This window comes from Culex pipiens, chromosome 3 (assembly GCF_016801865.2).
Source record: "Culex pipiens pallens isolate TS chromosome 3, TS_CPP_V2, whole genome shotgun sequence".
Classification (NCBI taxonomy): Eukaryota; Metazoa; Arthropoda; class Insecta; order Diptera; family Culicidae; genus Culex; species Culex pipiens.
This window is the reverse complement of record NC_068939.1, coordinates 104,599,363-104,626,725: the sequence shown is the minus strand read 5'-3', so window position 1 is coordinate 104,626,725 and position 27,363 is coordinate 104,599,363. Positions and strand designations below refer to the sequence as shown.

At 39.2% G+C, this 27,363-nt stretch overlaps 1 protein-coding gene across 1 annotated transcript in view; it reads left to right on the top strand.

Annotated features, from left to right (window-relative positions):
• LOC120426526 (neuroligin-4, Y-linked) overlaps nucleotides 1-27,363 on the top strand; it is an 80,870-nt gene that overhangs the window by 33,273 nt on the left and 20,234 nt on the right. Inside the window, exons 3-8 of the mRNA XM_039591295.2 lie at nucleotides 8,131-8,292; nucleotides 8,358-8,555; nucleotides 17,895-18,137; nucleotides 18,214-18,361; nucleotides 18,544-18,756; nucleotides 21,142-21,280. Of these exons, the coding sequence (XP_039447229.1) occupies nucleotides 8,131-8,292; nucleotides 8,358-8,555; nucleotides 17,895-18,137; nucleotides 18,214-18,361; nucleotides 18,544-18,756; nucleotides 21,142-21,280 (1,103 nt within the window). The remainder of the gene's footprint in view (nucleotides 1-8,130; nucleotides 8,293-8,357; nucleotides 8,556-17,894; nucleotides 18,138-18,213; nucleotides 18,362-18,543; nucleotides 18,757-21,141; nucleotides 21,281-27,363) is intronic.

Below are 27,363 nucleotides of genomic sequence, written 5' to 3'. Positions count from 1 at the left end.
ACACACTTGTGACACGTGCTTTTCAGATTTTTGTTTACATAATTTACTGTATCTTTTAACTGGTGTGGCCAAATTAGTTGAAACTTGGAGCGTTTGTGAAGCGATAGTATACGAACCGATTGCTTCAAAAAGTTTTGCTCTATCATTCAGAATCGAAAACTGAACAAATGTCTGTGTGTGTGTATGTGTGTGTATGTGACCAAAATTCTCACTAAGTTTTCTCAGCACTGCACTATGGGCCGTCCCTATACAAACAGGCGGCCAAATTATTTTTTTGCTTTTTAAATGTTTTTTTCATACAAATTTGGGTAAATGTATGGTATTGAAATGATATACGTCGATTTTTATGACTTTTCATGTTTTTCAATAGTTGATTGTTTGTAATAAATAGTATTTTCATACATTTGCAAGTACAACAGAATTGCGTATATATTGTATTGCAAGTTTATATTATTAAATTATGGATAAGCTAATACATCCCCACTTCAAGGACACAACCCCTCCCCCTCTTTCTTTCACCCCCCTCCCTCCCCTCCTCCCCTCTAACAAAATTTTGTTAAGCGTAATAAATTCATTTTAAGTCAAATATTTATTATTTACTGCTGTGTGTTTCTTTTTGTGAGTCCATGCCATATAACTTGACCCTTACGGGCATAAATTGCGAAAATTTTAATTGTTAAATCAAATAACAGAAAAATTAATTTTATTCAAAATATTAATTATGAAGTAAAACGATACAATACAAAACATTTTCTTACTAATCCTAATGTTCTTATTCATGAAAATTCATTTGATTATAGAGTTTCTGATGGCTTCAGGATTTGTTAAAGGTACTTTTTATGACGTTTTGTACTAACCAACATAGAACTTAAATGTGGATCAGTTTCATGGATTGATCGCAGAAATTCATCATGCTAAGTCAATATTTTGCTGAATACTTTTTTCGGAGTTTCTCCGAATTCTCCATTCTCCAGTTTTGCTTGAGAAACTTCTTTACTTTTTACTACTTTACTTCTTGAAACCAGGTACTGATTTTTGAAGCGACGATGCCCACGAAGTAGTTAGCAAAGCAAGTAAAATAAACGGGCGCATATGTAGATTGCAGCAAATTTTGATAAAACGTAAATGTTTAAAATGGCATATATCCGAAAACGCAAAAAATCGCAGGCTGGAAATGTCAGCAATGTTAGATTATGATCCAATCTTTCAAGTGATCTTAGTTATATGTTTAGCATCGGTTAGCAAAAAAAGTACTCGATTAACAAACACAAAAAAATAAGTTTTGTCAAAAAAATGCTCCAGTTATTCGATAAAAACTTCAGTTTTTGGTTTGGAAACAACATTTATCTACTAATAGTTTCAAAGCTTATCTCATTACCTTTCCAACGATGTATAATTGTCCTAATAAAATATTTAAAATGGCTGAGCTATGTTAAAATTAAACAATCAGCCTTTTGTACGAATAACGCTAGTTTTTTACTCCAATTTTTGACTTTCAGCTTTCGTATCTCCGTAATGAACAAACTTAGAGCTTTGAAAATTTGGATTTTTCTTAGTTAGAATGTTTACTTTCGAGAAAAAAATACCAAAAAATATTTGGAGAAGGTCACTTTTTTGAAACTTGGCCACCCAATGTACCATAGTGCACTGGCTGAACCGATTTTGTTTAAACCAGTTGCATTCGGTTTGGTTTAAGGTCCCATACGTACCTATTGATTTTTATAAAGTTTCGAAATGTAGTTCAATAGTTATGTATAAAAATGTGTTTTTTGTATTTATCTGGATGTTGGATAAGTGAACGGAAATCGATTCAAATATCGTCATGTTATACATCGTTGGTTAGGTAATCGCAAGACCTTTCAAACGAGTCCAGAACATTGAAGATCTTGCAACCCTGTCTCGAGTTATGACCATTTAAGTGATCTTTATGTACTTTTTTGAGGCCGGATCTCACTTAAATGTATTAAAACTATATCCGGATCCATCACCCAACCCACCATTTTTTAACAACTATTTTGCACATTCAGATGGTATCATTTTAACAAAACCCGATAAGTGTGAAACATCTGCCGGTCATAACAATATATCTGGGTGATACGCAGTTTTTGTCAAAAGACAAAACTCCAGGTTCTCTAATTATAGGTTCAAAGCATTTTTTTTTATTATTTACTTCAAACAATTATCAATATTATTCACGGAACTTGCTGCTGCTAAACCACATCCAAATCCGGCACCCGCAACGGTAGGCATCTAAAATTTGCCCAACACGGCCTCCCGGACCTCGATCTGTCGGACCATCTCCATGATCAGCGTGTCGATTCCACCTCGAAACACCGACAGGACCTAAAATAAAATACAAACTGGTCAAGGTATGAAGAAAAGCTTACAAAGAACTAAATCCTCACCTCAACTCTGCTTCAATTGATTTTTGGAATGAAAATGTTGTCAACAAAAATTCATCACCTGTCAGATATTTTGTAACCAGTGTGAGTGTTGTGTACAATAATTGATGTGACTCGTCGCTAATTTTGTGTTAAATTATTTAAATGTAAATTATTGTGCCAAGAAGACGTTGTGTTTGTCGACGGGAAGTTACCAGGACGACGCCCAGCAAGCAAGAAACCCGAGCTGGAAGTCCCACACCGTGCGTCGTTACCGCTAGTCACCACCAGGAGCGCTGCTGCATAACATCGCATGGGCGGCCATTGGGGGTGGTGAATGTGCGTAATCCTTGAGGATGACAGGATTAGGAGGAGATGGGTTGGCGCGTAAGAGGTCAGGGGTTCGGGATTTTGACCCGACCGTTGCTCGGTCATTAAGTCCGGATATCTACCGCGGAAAGGTTGTCGCCAATAGCAACCCTCACCCGCGAAGTCAGTGTACCAGTGTTGGAGAAGTAAATCCTTGAAGGATTGGGAAGTGCCCGGAAGAGCTACATCTGTGGCCGTGCCGAGAGAGCAGGAGTTTCCCGTAGGAGATTTGGACATCCAGGTAAACCCCCAGGAAATTCCCCGAACGAACCCCAAGTCTGACAATACCCTAACCGCCATTTTGAATCCCTCATCCAGGACCCCTTTGTGTTCTTTTGTTCACTGCGTGAACACCGTTTGGTTTCACCCCGGCCGTGCGACATCCGGCCCGGTGAACCACCCGTACGAACCGTCAGCGTCTCGCTGGACAGAGTTCGACCGCCAGGCCGTTACCGTAACTACCGCGAACCCTAACCCCGGACTGTTCCGACGGAGTCCCCGGACACCGTCGAAGCCTGTTGCACGTCACCAAGCACAGGAAGGGCGCGGACGGCAGGCGAGGGTCCTTGAAGGCTGCAGCCGAAGCGTCGGAGGGTCCATTCGACTGACGAAGAAGCCACCCCCTTGGCAGAGCGCCGGAGGAGCGTCGACGACAGCAGGAAGGAGCAGCGACGACGGCAGAGCGGCGAGAACGGGGCCCCGAACGCGTGCACCGGAAGTGCGAAGAGAGGAAGAGGACGTGTGAGGTAGGAGTAGTTGATAAGGAAGTGGGACGGGACGTGTGAGCTAGTGGAAGTGGGAAGGGATCCCTGGAATAAAACTGTTGACCTTACGCGAAGAATAAATGTAGTTTCCCTTAGTCATTCGCAGTGTTTTCTTGGTTTTTGAGTAATTTCGAGCGTCACGCCGACCCTGGGTATTTTAAGGGAGAGTCCCATCGGTTTTGTACGCCCTGACACCGGAAGCACATCTCTTACAAGGTTAGTTCACTTCGAGTATGGACTGGGAGTGAACACCAGTTGTTATAATTTTTTTCTCTAACCACAGTGACCGTATTGATAAAAAGGCTATACTCAAATCCTAACTTCGACCCTGGGAAAACAACTTAAAACACTTCTAACTAAGCCAGATCTGCTCAAATCGTTCCGCGATGTTCAACAAAGTTGTTCCTCATATGAAAACCTATAAACAGGTCGCTCAGAATGTAATTTGGAGGTAAGGCTATAATCCTGCTCTAAAAATGAACTTTTCACAGAAAGCTCGTAAACCTACCTGAACTGAACAAATGTCTGTCTGTGTGTGTGTATGTGGCCAAAATTCTCACTGAGTTTTCTCAGCACTGGCTTAACCGATTTTTTTCAGACCAGTTGCATTCGATTTGGTTTAAGGTCCCATACGTATCTATTGATTTTTATAAAGTTTCGATATGTAGTTCAAAAGTGTATAAAAATGTGTTTTTTGTATTTATCCAGATGTTGGATAAGTGACCGGAAATCAATTCAAATATCGTCATGTTATAAATCGTGATTAGGTAATCGCAAGACCTTTCAAACGAATCCAGAACATTGAAGATCTAGCAACCCTGTCTCGAGTTATGACCATTTAAGTGATTTTTATGTACTTTTTTGAGGCCGGATCTCACTTAAATGTAAAAGCAAAGCAATCCACTTTAACGACCCCCGGGTCTTTTGTGAGCTCTTTTGCAAGTTTCTGCTCATTTCTAGGCGTCCGAAGAGGGCGCCATGAGACTTATATTACTTATATTTTAAATATTATGATGTAAGCTAATTTAAGTGTCTCATTGTTATACATGGACTCAATACTCATACACAATTAAAAAAACGTGGTGATATTACATCTGGGAAGGGGTACATCTTTTATGTCAGAAAAAATGTTTAATTTTACATCTGGAAATGTTTAAAATTGCCATAGAAAATGATAAAAAATATCTCATATAATCGATAAATTTACCACAAATTATGCTTTCATCTAAAAAGAGAAGGAGAGGATGAAAGGGAAGATATAGAGTTGTCATCAATTACAGAAATATATACAAGACAACTTTCCAAATAAATTGTTTTATTCATGCATTTCAGGGAGGGCTTTCGGTATGCTGGTTCTAGCCATGTTGGTCTAGGTTGAGCGAGTAGTTGAGGCAACCGCCGAAGTTCTGCTGCAGCTGAGGGGTTTTCAGAGTTATAGCAAGGTTTTCGTCTTGCGGCAGAACTATTCCCAAGTTCAAATTGCCAGCATATCTTACATTCGTGGATCCAGCGGCATTCTGTCGGTCAGAACCATCTCCAGGAAACAATTTTGCGTAATTTTGATCTTTTTCTCCAGCACCTCCTCGGAACTTTTCTCAAGAGCCGGGCGATTACTCTTGGAAAGATTCTCTTCCAGCAGACTGTCTAGTTCGTCCAGATTCATGTTTCCGTCGTGTACTCTGCCCTTACAGTCGAACTCTACCTCGTCACCGGCACCGATTACTCCTCGGCCTGCGGAACCCACGTCGCGTCCGGAAGTAACGGTGCTGGCTGCTTGGAGGTCGGTACGCCTGCAGGTTCTCTCTACCATTTATTTACAACACTAGACGGAACCGGTTCCGGAATCTGCGTTTTTCACTACACTTTATGCACAACAAATCACGATGGAACCGGTTCCGGAATCTGCGGGGGTAAACACTAGGCCATCACGATTTGGTGAGCTATGACTGGAATTAGGACACCTGTTACATACTTTGATATACGCGCTGGGTTTGTCTTTTTGACAAAGGTTCGGAAGTACTCAAAAACGTTTGAATCCGATTGACGCAAACGTTCTTCGGGGCGGGGCTTGTCGATTCAAGCTGAGGAAGCCTGCGTTGAAATAAGTTACCGAATCTCGGCAGAACTAAACCATCCAAATGCCTATGCGAGTTATTTGCATGAATACAAAAATACATGGAAACAACTCAATTTGTAAGACGCGACCGAGTGGTCCCGTTTGGTTGGTTGCACACACATCCAATACAGAGAAACCTCTTTTTACGTGGTGCGTTACGTTTTTCTAATTTGACGATTTCTCTGGAACAACGCAACACTTTTGCAATCTTTGAAAAGTAATGTGTATGTTTTGTTCAGATCTACAAAACGCTTTTTGAAGCTTGCAAAAATAGTGTATTGTTTTAGAGAAATCGACGAAAGCGTAACGCCACCGCGTAAAAAGAGGTTTCTCTGTATTTGCAATAGCCTGAATAAAAATCGATGATATAATGAATATACAGTTAAACCTCGCATAGTGCGCAGGCGTTACGCTTTGTATTTCTTCAATTACTCTAAAACGACAAAATATTTTTGCAATCTATTTGAAGCTAATTGTAGATTGGAACAAGACGAACAGACTGCGTCAAAAAGATTGCAAAAATATTATGCCGTGTTTGAGAAATTGACGAAATACAAAGCGTAACGCGTGCGCACTATGCGAGGTTTATCTGTATGTATATGCATTACATGAACGGGCTTTCAAAAACTTGTCCAATGACATGATTATTTTCTCAGTGAAGCCTATTCACATAATTCACATAAAAAATAATAATTACTGATAGATTTTACGAATCCGTGTGCTGACTCCTTGCCTACACGTTACTATTTATTTTATAGTTATTTTATAATAAATTTTTACAAAGCAATGAAATGCTACGACATCCAAGGAAGTTTTGCACTCAAGAAGCTTAAAACTTCATACTAAAGGAAAAAAAGCTCTCTTTCCTTCCCTTTTTCAAAGTTGATTTTGCATGCGGGCAGTCCTGTCTCGTTTCCTTTCCTAATGCAATAATCGTATACAGTCATCCCACATATTCGGAACACCCACAAATTCGGAACACTTTTGTGATAATTTGTCAATAGCATGCCAAATGCAGCTTTTCTCTCGACCCTACTATTTTTATGACCTTTATTTGGACATTGTCTTGCTATTTCACCAGTAATAGTAGTACTTTTTGAACAAAAAACTTCATTTCAAGACTATTTTATCCTGAGCAGCAAAACACTGCCTCCAAATTGCCTGTTCCATGATTGTGGGATGTTATTGTGCCTCCCACAAATGTGGAACACCTGAATTTAACTGATATTTTCACAAATAAAGTTATCAGACCATGGATAAAACATCACTAAAATTGAGTTTCACTGGTAGTAGTGTGTGAAGTCATTTTTTTGTTACAAATATGTACTCTTGGAGAGAACCAAAGTTTGTTTACATCCGTAAGAAAAAAGTGTTCCGAATTTGTGGATTTCAAGGGTCAGAGTTTTTCTTCAAAAACTTGATATAAAAGTTAAATTTTCAGTTGTTCTATACAGCATTCGAAAGATCGCAAGAAAAGCTTTCAAATGAAGGTTAAAGCGAATCATTAAGTTCAAATATCGATTTGCTATGATTTTTTGAACATTGGTCGATCTGTAAACTGTTCCGAATATGAGGGATGGCTGTAACTCCAACTGATGAAAGCCACGTCGGCATCGTCATCGTCTTGGTCGAACAGGACGGAATGAAAACTTTGAATTAAATCGCTATTGATCAAATAGTTCCCAAGTCTAAGTTTGCGAGCGTTATTCCGAGGCAATAACAGTGTGGCAGGCAGTAGTAGTGGTGGTGCAATGCAGCAAACAAAAGTGCATCAGTTTTCTTGGGGTGTGTACCGAACAGTAAGGGACATATTTGGAGAGACTTTTTACGGTTTTTCGGAATTCTCAAATATTTTGAATTTCAATAAACTATTCTAATGTTTCTATTTGTCATGGTATTCCTATGTTATAGGATTTTTTGAAAAAGTAATATAGAACAATTATATTTATCTTGTATTTATGCGTATCATAAAGTAAAATGACAGAGAAGGGGCTATCCTTTTTTATCGATCACCAATCAGTTCGTAATGATTTTGCACACCGTTACTTAAAGCAAATTGTTGCATATTTCATGTCCTGCGCTGTACTGTAGTGTGCGCACTACTTAGGAGAAACGTGCTCGAAAACAGATTGGAAAGTAGCATTCCGGTTTGCCGAATGCACTCCGGCGCATCGATTTAGAACTTCCTGAATAAATTTTGGAGCTCGAGAAAGGCAACATTGACGCTGGCTGGACCCCGTGCCATGCTCGTTTTGGCAATCGTTGAAAGTTTAGGTCATTCTGCAGGCCAGCACACCAGCCATTATGCAGAGCTTAAAAGATTCTTTTTTCCACTCGACAAACATCGGGCCAACTGAAGAAATGTTCCCCAGGGTCGTGCAGGGTGGGGAAGAAGCGCTTTTTCAAAGGGATTTGCTGCATCGGAAGCAGTGGTAGCAAATTGACGCATTAGTTTAATGGCCGATTCGTTCCATTCCCCAACTTTCATCTAATTTTCCAGCTGGCTCGAGGGAGGGTTCCGGTGCTCAAAAGTATCCCGTGATGGTGTTCGTCCATGGTGAATCGTACGAGTGGAACAGTGGTAATCCGTACGATGGTTCCGTACTGGCCAGCTTCGGGCAGATTTTAGTAGTTACAATCAATTATCGACTAGGAATATTAGGTACGATTTGGTTTAAGCTTAATCCATAGAACTCTCCCAATGATGGGTTGATCCTTCCGTTGCAGGTTTTTTAAATGCCAACATTGACCGGTTCTCGAAGGCACCGGCCAACTACGGTCTGATGGACATCATTGCGGCACTTCATTGGCTGCAGGAAAACATCGAAGCCTTCGGGGGTGATTCGCGGAGTGTGACGCTGGCGGGCCATGGCACTGGGGCGGCGTGTGTTCATTTTCTCATCGCTTCGGCGGCGGTTCCGGAAGGTGAGTGCATATTTTTCATTTAAACTTCATTGTTCCTGGCTATCGGGATAGCAAATTAAAAATTATTCATGCATTTATGTTTAAAGAATCAAAAGTAACCGAACAATTGATTAAAAAATCCGCTCGTATGATTTCAACCTCATCAGACCGTTTTAATCACTGTTTCAATGTTTTAATTAAAACATTTGTTTACTTTAAATGCCAACACATACAACATTTCATGCAGTGGCTATGGCACTATGTAATTTACCGGATCCGAAACAGTCCTGGAAATGGGTCGATAAGTACACTCAAAACAAAGACTACTGTCATCCAGTCTGATACACAATTTATCAATCATTCGTTCTTCCTTTAGTTGTGCGTTTGTATCTCAACTGAGGCAAATTGGGACTACACCCAAGTAACCACAAGCACTAAATTGAAGTATTAATTCAGTACTAAATCAGCACTCGAATGTTTTGAAGTAGTAAATAAGCTTTGCGAATGCCTCAAAGTACCAAAACTTTGCAGCATTACAACTGGCATTAAATCACCATTTACGACCTTGAAAATGTGCTTCAAAGCATTTGATGTTTATCAACAAAGTAACCCATCGATACGGGAAACATTTCAGCCAGACACGCTCTTATTGACTTTGATCCTTCTCCCGTCATACCGTTCTAATAAGCGTGCGGGCTAAGGCGCAGTTCCCCCAGTGTGCATAAGTTATAATTTTGCGTGAACTGGGTTCAATTCCCGCCGATTGAAGTGTTTTTTTTGTTTTTTTTTTGTGGAAAACTGCAGCCTGTAATTAAGCCAAATTTTTCAAAACATATGTCCAAAGGACAAAGGACATTATCAAAAGTTCTCTGGTAAATTTAGTTACTTTTCTTACAAGCAATAAGCTGCTTTCCGGAAGTCTGATACACTTTGTGAAATTTTGCCAACCGTGGACCAAGCACTCCTCGGAAAAAACAGTTCCCGTTAGCCGTTAGCCAGTACTTGTCCCTAATAACCTCAAGCTTTCCGTAATTGATTGCACTGCACTTACTGGCTGGCCGCAATTTGCTGTGTGACTCGTAAATAATTTCCGTCCAACGAAATGACAACGGGTTTTTCTCATGAACCAGAAACTCGAAACAGCAGAAAGAAAGTCTTCATTAATGTTCGATGCATCAACCACATCGATTAAAACTTTCAAAACAAACACTCATTTCAGAATACATCAGTTGGCTGGCGCGCATCCTGGAGATCGACGAGAAAAATGCAAGAATAACATCAAAGTGTCACACTCACACATGACACGCAACAGGAGAAAAAAAACAAAGGAGGCCCACCACCAAGTGGGTGGAGCAGCTAGCTGTCCTTTTTTTTCCCCCAGCGTTGAAGTCGATAAAGCAGTTTTTTTTGTTCGAGCTTTCGGTGAGGCATTAAATCGGCATCACTGTGCGCCACTTGAAATATTTCTCAAGGGAAAAGTGCTGATTTAATGTTTTGAAGCATTATTTGCTGGTATTAAATGCCAATATAATGCTGATTTAATGCCGCTATTTAGTGCCTCGCGGTTACTTGGGCAATTATAGTAGCAGCATCAGTGTTTCAAACTTTATTGTAGAGTAGGGTAGAGTAGTCATCAATGAGACACGGGGAACAATGATAAAATGGCTCTCACAAGTCGTAGTTTCAACCAATCAGGCTCATATTTGGGGGAAAGGTGTATCTACTGGATACACGTACTTTTTCGCTCATAGGCTGCCATTTACACCAAAACTAAAATTTCTTCAGATTTCTTTCGACGTTCCATAGGGATTGAGTTGGGCTAGAATGTCCTTTCATTAGGTTTGACCAAAATTTAGAATATACCCAGAATCCAGGGCTGTCTCATTATTCACCACTCATTTTAGCCCATGGGTAACAATGAGACACTTTGATTTTTCTTCATTAAACATTTCAAAACCCATGTAAATCTTTCAAAACATGAATTGAAAGTGATTTTTGGCATATTTATAGAGTTTTAACTTCATTTAACCAAACATACAAAGTTATTTGGTATAAATATATGGATTTTACAAAATTTAAATACTTTTTAGTATAACTTTTGTTAATTAAAGTTTCATGTTGGCAAAATTGCTCTAAAATGTTCAAGGCAAGTCACCTGTAATGGAACAATACAAAAACATGATGTTTTACTAGAAAAGTATTGATTTTCGTAGAGTGTCTCATTGTTCCCCAGCTGTCTCATTGTTCCTGCCAAGTGCGTCTTCAATGAGACAGTTGAATAACTCTGGCTGTAGATGTCGGATCGATCTCATATGTTGGTCAATGTTAGAACACATTAAAAGAAAAAAAAAGCAACAAAAAGCTCATTAAAACATGCTGATGAAAAAAATAGAAAAATCGTTGAAAGTTGAAAACCAAAAGTGTCTCATTGATGACTACCCTACCCTACTTTAATTCAAAACTCGGTGGAAGCGATAGTTGCATGCGTTAAAAACTAAAAACTTAAAACTAAAAACTAAAAACTAAAAACTAAAAACTAAAAACTAAAAACTAAGAACTAAAAACTAAGAACTAAAAACTAATAACTAAAAATTAGAAACTTAAAACTTAAAACTTAAAACTTAAAACTTAAAACTTAAAACTTAAAACTTAAAACTTAAAACTTAAAACTTAAAACTTAAAACTTAAAACTTAAAACTTAAAACTTAAAACTTAAAACTTAAAACTTAAAACTTAAAACTTAAAACTTAAAACTTAAAACTTAAAACTTAAAACATAAAACTTAAAACTTAAAACTTAAAGCTTAAAACTTAAAACTTAAAACTTAAAACTTAAAACTTAAAACTTAAAACTTAAAACTTGAAACTTAAAACTTAAAACTTAAAACTTAAAACTTAAAACTTAAAACTTAAAACTTAAAACTTAAAACTTAAAACTTAAAACTTAAAACTTAAAACTTAAAACTTAAAACTTAAAACTTAAAACTTAAAACTTAAAACTTAAAACTTAAAACTTAAAACTTAAAACTTAAAACTTAAAACTTAAAACTTAAAACTTAAAACTTAAAACTTAAAACTTAAAACTTAAAACTTAAAACTTAAAACTTAAAACTTAAAACTTAAAACTTAAAACTTAAAACTTAAAACTTAAAACTTAAAACTTAAAACTTAAAACTAAAAACTTAAAACTTAAAACTTAAAACTTAAAACTTAAAACTTAAAACTTAAAACTTAAAACTTAAAACTTAAAACTTTAAACTTTAAACTTAAAACTTTAAACTTTAAACTTTAAACTTTAAACTTTAAACTTTAAACTTTAAACTTTAAACTTTAAACTTTAAACTTTAAACTTTAAACTTTAAACTTTAAACTTTAAACTTTAAACTTTAAACTTTAAACTTTAAACTTTAAACTTTAAACTTTAAACTTAAAACTTAAAACTTAAAACTTAAAACTTAAAACTTAAAACTTAAAACTTAAAACTTAAAACTTAAAACTTAAAACTTAAAACTTAAAACTTAAAACTTTAAACTTTAAACTTAAAACTTTAAACTTAAAACTTAAAACTTAAAACTTAAAACTTAAAACTTAAAACTTAAAACTTAAAACTTAAAACTTAAAACTTAAAACTTAAAACTTAAAACTTAAAACTTAAAACTTAAAACTTAAAACTTAAAACATAAAACTTAAAACTTAAAACGACAGTTGCTTTGGAGAATTTGAACGGTGCGCGTCGCGGTCAACACGCCGGATTTTCGTTGCCGTTTCCGTCTTTGTTTCCCCCCCGATTGTGTGTGTATTTCGACCCGGACGATTCCGCGATGTTGACAGTTGCTTTGGAGAATTTGAACGTTGCGCGTCGCGGTCAACACGCCGGATTTTCGTTGCCGTTTCCGTCTTTGTTTCCCCCCCGATTGTGTGTGTATTTCGACCCGGACGATTTCGCGATGTTGACAGTTGCTTTGGAGAATTTGAACGTTGCGCGTCGCGGTCAACACGCCGGATTTTCGTTGCCGTTTCCGTCTTTGTTTCCCCCCCGATTGTGTGTGTATTTCGACCCGGACGATTCCGCGATGTTGACAGTTGCTTTGGAGAATTTGAACGTTGCGCGTCGCGGTCAACACGCCGGATTTTCGATGCCGTTTCCGTCTTTGTTTTCCCCGCGATTGTGTGTGTATTTCGACCCGGACGATTCCGCGATGTTGACAGTTGCTTTGGAGAATTTGAACGGTGCGCGTCGCGGTCAACACGCCGGATTTTCGTTGCCGTTTCCGTCTTTGTTTCCCCCCCGATTGTGTGTGTATTTCGACCCGGACGATTTCGCGATGTTGACAGTTGCTTTGGAGAATTTGAACGGTGCGCGTCGCGGTCAACACGCCGGATTTTCGATGCCGTTTCCGTCTTTGTTTCCCCCCCGATTGTGTGTGTATTTCGACCCGGACGATTCCGCGATGTTGACAGTTGCTTTGGAGAATTTGAACGTTGCGCGTCGCGGTCAACACGCCGGATTTTCGATGCCGTTTCCGTCTTTGTTTTCCCCGCGATTGTGTGTGTGTTTCGACCCGGACGATTCCGCGATGTTGACAGTTGCTTTGGAAAATTTGAACGTTGTGCGTCGCGGTCAACACGCCGGATTTTCGTTGCCGTTTCCGTCTTTGTTTTCCCCGCGATTGTGTGTGTATTTCGACCCGGACGATTCCGCGATGTTGACAGTTGCTTTGGAGAATTTGAACGGTGCGCGTCGCGGTCAACACGCCGGATTTTCGTTGCCGTTTCCGTCTTTGTTTCCCCCCCGATTGTGTGTGTATTTCGACCCGGACGATTCCGCGATGTTGACAGTTGCTTTGGAGAATTTGAACGTTGCGCGTCGCGGTCAACACGCCGGATTTTCGATGCCGTTTCCGTCTTTGTTTTCCCCGCGATTGTGTGTGTGTTTCGACCCGGACGATTCCGCGATGTTGACAGTTGCTTTGGAAAATTTGAACGTTGTGCGTCGCGGTCAACACGCCGGATTTTCGATGCCGTTTCCGTCTTTGTTTTCCCCGCGATTGTGTGTGTATTTCGACCCGGACGATTCCGCGATGTTGACAGTTGCTTTGGAGAATTTGAACGTTGCGCGTCGCGGTCAACACGCCGGATTTTCGTTGCCGTTTCCGTCTTTGTTTTCCCCGCGATTGTGTGTGTATTTCGACCCGGACGATTCCGCGATGTTGACAGTTGCTTTGGAGAATTTGAACGTTGCGCGTCGCGGTCAACACGCCGGATTTTCGATGCCGTTTCCGTCTTTGTTTTCCCCGCGATTGTGTGTGTATTTCGACCCGGACGATTTCGCGATGTTGACAGTTGCTTTGGAGAATTTGAACGTTGCGCGTTGCGGTCAACACGCCGGATTTTCGTTGCCGTTTCCGTCTTTGTTTCCCCCCCGATTGTGTGTGTATTTCGACCCGGACGATTTCGCGATGTTGACAGTTGCTTTGGAGAATTTGAACGTTGCGCGTCGCGGTCAACACGCCGGATTTTCGATGCCGTTTCCGTCTTTGTTTTCCCCGCGATTGTGTGTGTATTTCGACCCGGACGATTTCGCGATGTTGACAGTTGCTTTGGAGAATTTGAACGTTGCGCGTCGCGGTCAACACGCCGGATTTTCGATGCCGTTTCCGTCTTTGTTTTCCCCGCGATTGTGTGTGTATTTCGACCCGGACGATTTCGCGATGTTGACAGTTGCTTTGGAGAATTTGAACGTTGCGCGTCGCGGTCAACACGCCGGATTTTCGATGCCGTTTCCGTCTTTGTTTTCCCCGCGATTGTGTGTGTATTTCGACCCGGACGATTTCGCGATGTTGACAGTTGCTTTGGAGAATTTGAACGTTGCGCGTCGCGGTCAACACGCCGGATTTTCGATGCCGTTTCCGTCTTTGTTTTCCCCGCGATTGTGTGTGTATTTCGACCCGGGTGATTTCGCGATGTTGACAGTTGCTTTGGAGAATTTGAACGGTGCGCGTCGCGGTCATCTCGCAGGATTTTCGATGCCGTTGCCGTCTTTGTTGTCCCCCCGATTGTGTGTGTATTTCGGTCCGGGCGGTTTCGCGTTTTTGCATTTTAGTTGGTTTTATCTTTCCACAGCCGGCTGTCTAAGATTTAATCATTTATGCTAAACTCAACACCAAATAACCGGGAATAGTCTCATCCGCATACTCCGACTGTTTGCCTTGAGAATGCATAATACATCACACCATTAAACAAAATTTATTGATTATTGGGTCGCATCATCATCCTCTATGATGAATCCTGGCCATTACCCTTACCCACTAACAAAATCCCAAGTAGAAGTAGTTTTCCGGCACACGTGGGGGTGTGGATATCGTATAGAACCCACCCTTTGTAGCAACCTGTGCTAACTAACATTCCCGTCCCAATCCCCCGAGATCTACAAACTGACATGGCGGGCGCCGTTGGTGGCCAACGACTGTTACCTATTTGCTCCAGATCTAGTTTTAATGATCTTGATGTTTTATCTTTTCAGCGCATTCATACATGCTGTTGATAAGGGAAACACCATTAGATCGTTCAAGCGTATGGTCGGTTGTATTGATAGGATATTACGGTCCTGTTCAGCAACGGAGAAGGACAACCATGGGTGGTCTCTCATGCTCATGCTCATGCTCATGCTCAACTTAAAACTTAAAACTTAAAACTTAAAACTTAAAACTTAAAACTTAAAACTTAAAACTTAAAACTTAAAACTTAAAACTTAAAACTTAAAACTTAAAACTAAAAGAAACGTAGGAATCTATAAATGTATCTATGAAATAAATCAGAATTCAAATTGACTAATTGATTTTGTTGGAAACCCTGCATACAAAATCTATTGCAGACAAATAATGATCATCAATTATGTAGTCACATCATAATAAGGCCGTTGCAAATATTGCTGTACATCGGAATTTCATAAAAATTCAAAACATTTTTAAGCGAACCCAAACAATCTAAATATGATTACACTGTCCAACAAAATGTCTACGCAGGCTCAATTCGAGGGGAAGCATGAACTCCCCCGCATACTTCCATGTTCATACATGCAATAGAGAAACGTTGCATATAATTCAGATAAATTGGCTATAATACAATTTAATCAAAACTTTGTCCCACACCTTCAACCTCTCCGAGCAAAGTAATTCGCCTTGAAACTTTCCACTATCGAGTTACATTATTTTATGGTGTTTTTTCACAAGACCAGAATCTTGACGTAAACATAAAGTTAGCCACTTTTTCCTCCGCCACACAAACACACTCACACACAACCGCTGAGACAACGTGAAAAAAAAGAAAAGAGAGAGTAAAAAAAGTAGAGCAACTGCAACTTTGGCTAATAATCGTTCCGACAGCGAGGAGAACTCATTATCCTGCAAAATATTTTCATCGAAAGTTGTGCAACTTAAAAGTTGGCCCCGTGGCACCTCTCCGGGAGAGCTTGCAGCGAGAATGTGCTTGAGTGAGTGTGAGTGTGTGTGTATGTAAATGCAAGTGTAGGTATGTACTCCCCTGGAGAAGCATAAAAAGCACTTCACTGCCTTGGAGCTTGCAAGACGGCGAAATGTCTTTTTACTTCTTACTTTGCTCAACTGTTTCCCCCTTGAGCTTTGGACGAGGAAAAGTTACTGTCGTTGCAAAACTTTTTTTTCTGCTTATTCCAAGAAAAGATACGAAACATTATCATGTAACCTTTCACAAGATGGCGTTTAAATGAAAAAAAAAAAAAGAATATCCACAATGAAATTATAGTCGTAATATGGATAAATATAATCTGATATCGAAATAATAATTCAATTTTTGTTATAAGAATTACTTTAGTAAAAGTCAAATTACACAGTAGTTAAGTTAAACGTTTCATGTGATAAAAGTACAACTTTAAAAGAGGTCATCGGCCCGATGTGTGCTTAATAATCCCAACTTTAGTAGTTTATTTTGCAAAAAAAAATGATAAAAATCACCTCACAAACATACACTAACTCTTAAACGTACATTGCGGTAAAATTTTACATAGAAACAATAATTACTTTATTTCCATTTTATGCCTGCAGTTTTTGTACTTTTTTTTTACAGTGCGCAGTTGCTTTGTTTTGGTTCCGTAACGAACAGCTGTTCTTTTGTGCTGGAGCCGAAGTTGACATTTCCCTTTTGTTCTGGTGTCGAAGTTGACAACTTGTGTTGGCTGCGGGCGAGCTGCCTGTAGTGAGATATAGATGTCGCCCCCCTGATCAAAACAGTACATTAATATCACTTAATGGACATAACTTAAAGCAGGGTTGCCAAATCTTATTTTTTTCAACTCGTTGGAAAGGTCTATCAATAACCTATCCAACTATGTGAAACATGATTGTAATTGAGTCAATTTCTGTCCAGCTGGCTATCATCTAGATTTATGAGAAAATACATTTGTAGGCATATCTTTTGAACTACTTCAAAAATTCAAACAGGTTCAGACTCGATCTATGGGATCCTGAAACATGTCGAATGAGATCAGTCTGGGTTTAATCGGACAAACTAGTGCCATCTACTCTTCCTGATTTTAACAGTTTAATAAGCATACAACACACGAACGTGAAAAATCTATACCAAATCAGTTTCAAATGTTCATCACACTGTCCTAATTTTTCCGGTTTCCGCAATGAGAAAAAAGCCCCGTGTATTATCGCTCTGAACTGGTCAGAACATTAACCGGTTCTCTCGGGCGACACTTTCCGAGGCACATTTACATTAATCATAGCCGGTATCTTGGGAATAAACACTCTCGCCCTCTTAGTGAGTATATAAGTCGAAGATTTGCGAAGCCGTGCACTCTGGCTCCAACTTCTGTTCAAGGCAGAGCTTGACTTGTGGACGCCACGGGGGGCCGAATTGAATTTTGGACCCTTCACAGTGTGCCTCGGTGGTACATAGTATCTTGGAAGTGGGTTTTGGAAAAGTACGCGATAGGTATTAAGTGAATCGTTCAATAGGTCCACTACTTGGGTTTCTACCCTAGCTATGTACTCAGCCTGTACATTCATGGTAAAACGCTTTTAAAACGGGGACGAAAGTGGAGTGATAATGCAAAACTTTTTCTATTAAAATTTCATGTGCTCGGAAGCAAAAGCGAAAAGTCGCTCCTTCTTCAGTGTACATAATGGAATTTTATGCACCAGATTCAATTAAAAATTTCACCGCCCCTCTCTGGTTATTTGCCAAGAGTTCTCTCTCACACTTCTAGACGGAACTCGGCACTTACACAAACACACACACATACCCACAGTTAAAAGCACTGGCCCTCGACAACTTTGTCCAAAAGCGGCACCACTTTCAACGTTCATTAATATTGCAGGTCTCCTGTTCCACCGAGCGATCCTAATGTCCGGATCCGGTCTGGCCCCGTGGTCTCTCGTGGGAGAACCGGCCAAGTTCGCTGCGTATGTGAGCCACCACGTGAACTGTTCTCCCGACCTACCTCATCAAATGCTGCTCAAGTGTTTGCGGGACAAACCACTCAACGACATCCTTTCGACGCCGGTGCGGGCCCCGGACTTTGGGAATGCCTTCGGGCCGAGTGTCGACGGCGTTGTAATCGGTACGTGTGGCGGTGTTTTCAATTTTCCAGAATCGGAGAAAGACTAATGAGTTTCATTAACGTTTGCCGTTTTCAGACACCGGAGAGATACAGCAGATGGATGGATCCCATTACAGTGATTATGGGACGCCAACGGCACCAAAACCATCCGCACATCTCCACAACACGCTCAACACGATTAACGCAATTCTTTTGCGTAAATTAGCTATTAACAAATTGTCCAAGTAATTATATTATTTCCGTCCATTTCCATGTAGCCCGAAGGCATCATTAAAGTATCGATTACACGAGTTGACCTTTACGCGCCAACGCCCTTAAAAGTCAACTCCAAAATCGTTTCTAAAATCAGCCCCAAAGCCAAAAGCGACACCACCCACATCTTGTTTACTCTATTCCTCCTCTACAGATACGACGTCCTAGTCGGGGTCACCAGGGCGGAAGCTTATTTTGTCTTCAACTCGGAGGATGTCCAGTACGGCATCGAGGCTGACCGGCGGTCAAAGATCCTGAAAAACTATGTAAAAAGTACCTATAGCTATCACCTGAACGAAATACTGGCCACCATCGTGAACGAGTACACCGACTGGGAGCGGCCAATTCAGCACCCGATCAACATACGGTGAGTTTTTGCGAATGTATGACGAAAAGTTAAATGAACAAAAAGGTCCGGAGAAAAGGAAAGCGTTTCATTCTATGATGCCCAAACATTAGCAGCATGTTTGCAATGTTACGCTTCCAATTTCTATGAATTTTAAGACTTTAGAGCGAGTTTTCTGGAATTTTTCACTGGTTATTAAGAGGTTTCTTGCCGCACACGCCTTTTTAACGTTTCGAGAAAAACTCGTGTTGTTGTTTGCTTTGAATAAACAGAAACTTAAGCAAGCAATATTGACAAAAAGAAACATGTTTAAGTTTGGCTGACAATTTTGTGCATTATCCCGAAGTTTGGTTGAATTTGGTTGCCGGAGTCTCTAAATATGATCAAACAAGTAAAAGTAGATGTGCATGCACTTCTGACAAAACGGCCTCATAATTAAATTTCCTTTGGCAAGTTATCGCACTTACAGGGTGTGTCAAGATAACACAACCGGCTCCGTGGCTTAATGGTTACGGCTCCTGTCTCCCAAGCAGAAGGTTCAGGGATCAAATCCCTTTGAAATTTGGAATCAGGAATTTGAATATGAATAAAAACTAAAAATGAATCAGGTGGGATTCGAACTCTCACCTTTAGATTGGTGGTCTGGGACGCTAAGCAGTCGGCCATCAGAAGTTGTACATACCAGCAGTGAATTGATCCGTAGTGTTGAAACATGTTATCTTCTCATATTAAACACGCGCTGATCCCTGATTTGCCTGAGGGGATTGGAAGTCTTAATATAGATCGAGTTTCCTTCAGATGCTTGCTTCTATGTTTAGGCGGGCCGAACAATGCCCAGCGACCTCGGAATTGGACCGCAAGGAGCTCTGTCATAGGGACGTGGCGTTACATCGTGCTGCCATCTGTTTTTTTTAAGTGCAAGAGTGGAAAAGTGCTGAGTCATCGTCTAAAAATAGACGGCGTCCTATCTCGCCCAGCAAAATGAAGTCGATAAAGAAGTCGGTTTCGATGATAAAAAGTGGAAAACGTGGTCTAAAAATAGCGACGCCATCCCCCTATTCTGAAATGGGTCGTTGGAAGCAGCGCGAGGGCTGTCACCACCTAATACCCGGGACTGAGATAAGCTGTATCATTATTCGGCATATACACAGTCTGATACAAATTATACTTTCCCATAATTTCGCTACCGGTTAGCGGGTATTGGATTGGACCACACACACACATACAGGGTGTGTCAAGATAACACGAATTGATCAGAACTACATTTCATATGAAGAATGAAGAACCCTCGAGCAAGTTACAGTTTTTGTTGAATATCTCACAATTGAGATCGAATTTTGGGCATCTTTCATGTCGATATCTGAAGATTCGCCATTAATTTTCATTCATTTGCAACCCGGCGAGCTTAAATCGGTTCAGCGGTTCGGGAAACATGATTTAAAAAAAAATTCTGTGAAAATTTTCGAAAAAAAGATTTTTTTGCACTTTGATCGCCTAACAAAAATACGGGTCTAATTATTTTGGTCACGGAAATAAATATGAGCCAAATCGGAGCACTTTTGACTTGGGTTCTGCTGGTTTGATGTGAAATATGTATAGCAAATTCTGACATTAGGATTGAGAACCAAGCCGATTGAAAAACTTGATGTAGATGGCCCTATTTTGGGCCTACTAAGCAGAGTGCACTTTTAATTTGATATATTCTTAAAGGCTGTTTTTTGCGGCATACAGTTTATCTTGAATGGGACCTTAACTTTTTTTGCCCAGGTTCGTAAATTAACATTCTTTTTTAAATAAAATTGCCTTCTATAACTTATAAAAAAACAGTTTTCTGATGTAAAAATAATAAGAAATACTAAAAACGATAAATGATTATGTATTTCAGAACGATAAGCAACCAATTGAGGTTAATAAATTAATGCTCACATGTTGACGTGAACAAAACTTGACTTTTTTTTGATAAGGTCCTATAAACAAATGTAAACATTGAGTGTATCCCTTTCACACCTTATGTCAAAGTCCATCGGAGTAAGCGGGATACACTCAATGTTTACATTTGTTTATAGGACCTTATCAAAAAAAAGTCAAGAAAAGCTTTCCTAACCAAAATTACTATTATGATGCCACAGAATTTTATGCAATCAAGTATGCCTGTGCTGAAATGTGTAATGGATAAATGAAAACCAATCAGGCATCACGCTATTGTTGGGATATTTCTCATTATTATGTAAATTTAGGGTGATATCAATGGCAAATTCAATTTAATTTCCCATCCACCAACATTTTCCCAATGAATCAAAAACACTGCTCAATGAAATGATTAAATTTATGATAGATATGTTCATTTTCCGCAAAATTTCTAATCCGTACTGAAAAAAAAATGTTTCGTTTTGTTTGGACCCACAGGGACGAAACACTGGAAGCGCTGAGTGACGCCAGGATTGTGGCACCTGCAGTTCAGACGGCAGACCTACACTCTGCCGATCATCGCAACTCGTTCCTGTACGTTTTCGATTATCAAACAAAGTTTGGAGACTTTCCGCAGGTTAGTAATACAAATAAATGCAATCTTAAGAAGTCTCTCTGACAACAATGGCAAATAGCAGTTACCGCGATATTCAAATAGAGGGCAAAGTTATTATTTTCCGATATAAGTAAAACCCGATTAACTCGAAAAAACAAAAGCATTACTGTTCCCTGAAATAAGTTTCCAAACTGTATTTGACGTGTACACAACAGCGTCAATCAGTAACGTGATACAAACTTTTCGATGCTACGTATTTCCAATTAGCACAAATTTCCTGTTTCGTGTATTTGTGATGTGTGTTCGGTTCTTGCAAAAGGAGCCCGTTTAATTCAGGATCGTTTCTGGATCCCAACGCCATTAAAACATCACCCCGGAATATCAGGTGAACCGGGCTTGATTTCCGTTTTTCTCATTTTGCTCTTTCAAAATTGCCAAAAGGATCAAATTCCCCATCGCCCGTTGTTTCCATTGTGCCTGCTTTTTTTTTTATCGAAAACTCACATCAGGGCCATATCGACAATCAGTACGCAAGCGCGAGACACAAGTGCAGGCAAAGTATCCGAAAGTGTTATGGTACGGTATGGAAGAGCCTTTTTGAAACTGTATGGATACACAGTAAAAAATGTCATGTCATTTTTGCTTTATGTTCGGATTACATAGGAAAAAGTTTATAATTACACACTCTTTTTCATCCAACCCTTTCTCTACTTTTTTTCTTGTGCCACGTGGAATGGTCCTTGCATGACATGCGAGGATGTGCACAATATTGAACCGATGAGTTGTCCCTTTCCTCTTCCGATCTCCTGGTTTATGGTCCCTTGTCTCCGTCCCATTATCCGCACATAGAAATGCTACATAGTGCTGCACAGCATTCGGGATTCACGCTGGAGGGCCACTACACAGGTGACGTGCACAAGGTGAAGAGGGCACTTTTGGGGTAAGCCCTACAATGCACGATGATTTATGGCTGAAGAAGCAAAATTGTGGCTCCTCTGCCTATGCAGTGAACAATCTGCCCCCTTTCTCTACACTCTACACTTTTTGTGTGAGCTGTTGTTTCGTTTAACATTTCAATATTTTTCTTCTTGTTTGGCTTCGACATTTGCAACGCCAAGGGATTGTAATGTGTGCATTGCACTTGCTACGAACCGAATCGGATGATCGATGTGGATCGGCCCGTTCAAGCCTGTGTCAACGAAAATTTGACAGAGTGTGCGATACCGAGTTGTGACAAGGCTCGATTTACACCATCGATACTGTTCAAAAGTGATTTTGCTTTATCGAAAAACAGTGACTAGATACAATTTCAAAGCAATAAAATGCAATGATAGATTGGATGAAACTGCGTGACCAAAGATTTATGTTCAGTAGGGTGACAAGAAAAATTGAAAATTTTGGAAAATCACAAGAGATACCCTCTGGCTCGATTCTTTAGGCAATAATAAGTAACTGTGCCAATTTTGAACCAAATCGGTTAAGGTTAGGTCGACCAAATTATGGGGCAAAAAAAATAAAAATTGAAATTTAACATTAGGATGAAAAAAGTGTTTTAAAATGCATTTACACGCGCGTAGTAGCGAAAAAAAACTATTTGTCGGACTGTACATTGGTATTTCATGAAAATTTAAGATGTTTTCAAAGGAGTTTAAACATTCTAAATATGATTATAAACGCAGTAAAATGCAATTTGACTGGTTTTCAGTTGATTAACCTTTAATTTTCATTAAAATTTTGAAGTTTTTCGAAAACTGGGAGAGGGTTGACATAAACTTTAAAAAATATTTGCAACGGCCTAAATAGGCAATGATTTAAAAAATAAAATAAAAATAGAATTTTTTTCAGGAGTTTTAAACAAAGTTCTTTGTCATATTGGTCATGTAGAACATAACCACCTGCTGATCACGCCTTCCGTCGGACGGAGAAGTAACTGTTGACCCCGGTCTAACCTAGAGGTTACTTCGATAGCTCAGTCCAGGTGTAGGAGTCGTCCCTGGGTCCCTGGGTCCCTGTCTCGGTGGAGCCGCTGTTAGGCAGTTTTACTCACAATCCAAAGGTCGTCAGTTCGAATCCCGGGGTGGATGGAAGCTAAGGTGTAAAAAGAGGTTTGCAATTGCCTTCGGACACCTAGTTTCGAGTAGGAATCTCGCAATCGATCAAGGGCAATGTTCAAATAAATATATTTTAAATTTCAGTTTCCAATATCAGTTTGAAATTACTTCTAGTGTAGGTTTAAATAAAAATTGATTCTGTTAAAGAGAACTCAATGCTAAATTTATGTATTCATTAAGAGAAGACTTCCATTTGACGTCGAAATTACCCCTTTTTCTCGAGCTCGGGAGTTTAGGTGTTAAAGAAATGCAGTTAAATAGAACAACTTGTAAGCACTTACAAGCTCGTAGGCAGGGAGAACAGACGTGCATCGGCACTCAATAGCACTTGACAGTTATTCTAAGGCCATGGCTTGGAAAAGGCACCAAATCAATTTGTTTTTCACATAAAGTATGTTTTTTTTTCATTGTACTATGAGGTGCTGAACGACCGAATCCTTTATTTTCACTTATTCGCTTGTTTTAGCGATGAAGTGCTATTTGAGTGCTAAATAGCACATTTAGCACTTAAAATTTTTGTGTTATTCAAATCACTATTAATTTGTTGGTAATCCAAATTGCACAGTGAAAAACGATTATTACAAGCATCAAACTAAAGCTTGTTTTGTTGCACATTGAGCAAAAATTCACTCTGCCGGTTTGCGAAGGCCATCATCTCAAAATGTGGTGAAGTGCTATTGAGTGCCGATGCACGTCTGAGGGAGAAGCTTCCAGGCTGATTATGAATGAATGAATGAAAAATTTGAGTAGGATCGGAGAGGGTAATTTTCAAATTTTCATTTTTTCGTGCACAGTTGGGATGGAATGACCCATATAACATTTAATATTTTTAGCAAAAAAAAAACTATACTTAACAATAACTAACTAAACAAATAATCGAACTACACTTCAAGTTTCACCCGCAGAGACAAAAGTTTGTGCCAAATGGCGCATCAAGCTCGATTATATAAAATACTTGTTTTGCCGATAAAATTCCATTCAAAACAATATGATTCACTGTCACCACCAAATATTTCAATCGTGGTGTCCAAAACTTTCATGAATATTTGTGCAACAGCAATTTGCTTCACTGAACCGGACCAATTCCGCGGGAAACTACAAACAAGCAAACAGATTGAAAAATTCCAAAAAGCCAGCATCGCGGTACGTCGCCAGACATGCCAAATCATTTCGTATGTTTAATAAACACAAACTGAGGTCAACCGAGCCAGCAACTCACGACAACACGACATTCCACTGCGGGATTAGACTTTTAATCCGATTTAATATGTCCCCCATGTGCAGCGCAGAAAACCAAATCATTGATGACATATTCAGTGTGCAATTTGATTTTTTTTTTTTGCTCGTTGTTTTACTTTCCTCTTCATTTCATCCATCCCGCGGAATATTGCACAAGCGTGGTGACATATTTTTCCTTTCACGTGGAGCACGTGGTGTGCGATGCATCCAGTTTACTCATCGGAATCCTGGCGGAGCTTTTTTTTTGCCACTCGTGTCCACTTGCTGACATGTCCGGTCCGGCACTGGTGGTACAAGGCCTCTTTTTTTTGTTGCCCTCACTTATTTTGCGCTGGGCTAAGTGGGGTCAGAAAAAATGCGTTGAGAATGATTCCAGATGATTGATTTCGGCACGAGTAGTGTAAGACTGAGCAGGTCGCTTTGATAAGCAGCTTTTGATGCTAACATTCTATCCTACTCCCTCATGATCTACATTCTGGAGAGGAAGGCGCCGTTATTAGTCAAAATCGTACCGTAAAACGGGGTGACTTTGATAGCCGGGGTGACTTTGATAGGTTGCGATTTTTCCGCAAAATGAAGAGTACAATTAAAATACGTAAGGAATGGTTTAGAAACATACTGACCGTGGTAGAGGAGTGTTCAATAGCGTGGCTCACGGATATATGAAAAAGACAAAAGTGTTCAATTCCAAACGCCTCGACCGGATTTTTGTAGCAATATGGCCCCAGAACATAGCCTGAAACTTTGAGCGCATTTGGTTAAGGTTTAGTACTTCCACCATTGACCTGAAGTTAGTATGGAACTTTTAAAGATTTACTATGGGAAATTTTCACTTTTAACCTCTTCTTAGATAAAGTTTCCCAAAACCCAATCAAATTTTCTTATTCTCAAGTTTCTTATAGGTTTTGATCCGGGGAACAACTTTGTAGAACATCGCAAAGCGCTAGGAATTGATCCTGAAAAGATACAGGATATTTTTTGGAGCTAGGATTTTTTTTTAACGTGCTCTAAAAATTTGCCTGTATCTTTCCGGGATTAATTCCTAGCGCTTTGTGATGTTCTACAAAGTTGTTCCCCGGATCGAAACCTATAAGAAACCACTACTTTGAGAAAAATTCATAGGGCATAGGAAAATATACTCGAAGAAGAGTTAAAAAGTTGAAAATAAATAAATTAAATTTATTGAAATTTCTTTATAACTTCAGGTCAATGGTGGAAGTTCTAAACCTTAACCAAATGCGCTCAAAATTTCAGGCTATGTTTTGGGGCCATATTGCTACAAAATTCCGGTTGAGGCGTTCGAAATTGAACACTTTTGTCTTTTTCATATATCCGTGAGCCACGCTAGTGTTCAAAGTACCTCAAGAAGAACTTTTCATAAAATTTTGACAAGTTTAAAAAGTTAGTTAACTATAGTTAAGAAAATGCTGATGAAAGTCATTATTTTAAACTTCTCAAAGTGTCATGATTTTCTCAATGAACAAGATTTTTAATCAGAAAACTGAAAGAATTTTCGGATTCTTTGGACAATTTTCCACTAGAAAAAAGTTAAAAAAGTTTGTAAAAAATAAATAATAGGTGTTTTTGAAACACAATTTTAAAAAACTCTCTAAATTTATAGGCAATTTCAGTTGAACAAATGTCATGTAAAATGTGAAAACTTGTGATTCGTGATGTGAATTCAGTATAAAGTGCGATATAAATCGATAATTTTATAAACAAAACTAGTTTTAACAAATTTCAGGCAAAATTCCGACTTTTTAACAATTTTACCTAAAATTTATATGTATTTTTCTTAAAAGCTTTTAAAACTTAGTTAACCAAATATAAACATTGATTTTTTTTTTTCTTAAGAAACTATATCAGCTACTTTAGTGATGGTACATTTAACGTTCATATGAACATCTTAAATTTAATTTTAACAAGAAAAACTATGACTATCAAAGTCACCCCGGAATTCAAACTAAGATTTTTTAACGTAATTATTTTTCTAAACATTATTGAAAAAACTTTTTTTCCGAAATAGTGCATGGACATTGTGTGGTCTACCCCAGTACATGTTTTAAAAATAATAATCTTGAGAAAAATCTTACCTGTTGGAAAATATTCTAAAAACAAATTGAAATCCTATCAAAGTCACCCCGGTTTACGGTAGTAACTTTTAATTCAGTTGTCGAAGCTGGAGTCGGTGGAGTCGACAAATTCTGGGAAGCCAGAGTTAGAGTCAGAGCCAATAAATTTTTAACAGCCTGAGTCATAGTCGAAATCGGCAAATGTTCAACAACTTTTTTTTTCGAAATCATTGTACTAGTTGGAGGTGATCGGAATTGGGGTCGTATAATTTTCAGAAATCGGCCCTGCTTTGAATCTCTTAAACCAAACTTTTCTATGGCTTCCTACGAGACACCGGATGTCTTACGATGACAGGAGCCAGTTTAAAAAAATGGGAAACGCCATTTAAACCCCAACCACCTCTCTACGTGCAGCTGCTCGTTGACAACCGTTGAAAATCTGTGAATGTTTGAAGCTAACAAACCGAAAATAAAACATGTTCGCCCCCACGTCATTGAGAGTTTTTGTATGAGTTTGTGTGTGTGTGTGGTCTGGAAAAGCGTTCGGCAATAGTGGTAGTGGAGACAGGGGGAGGGTCGGAAAATATAAAACTCTGTTTGCCATTGAAATTTTTCCGGTGGAATTTTATATGAAGCACCATTTTTTATCGCCCTTTGTCCGGGGCCATTTTTATCTCGTCCA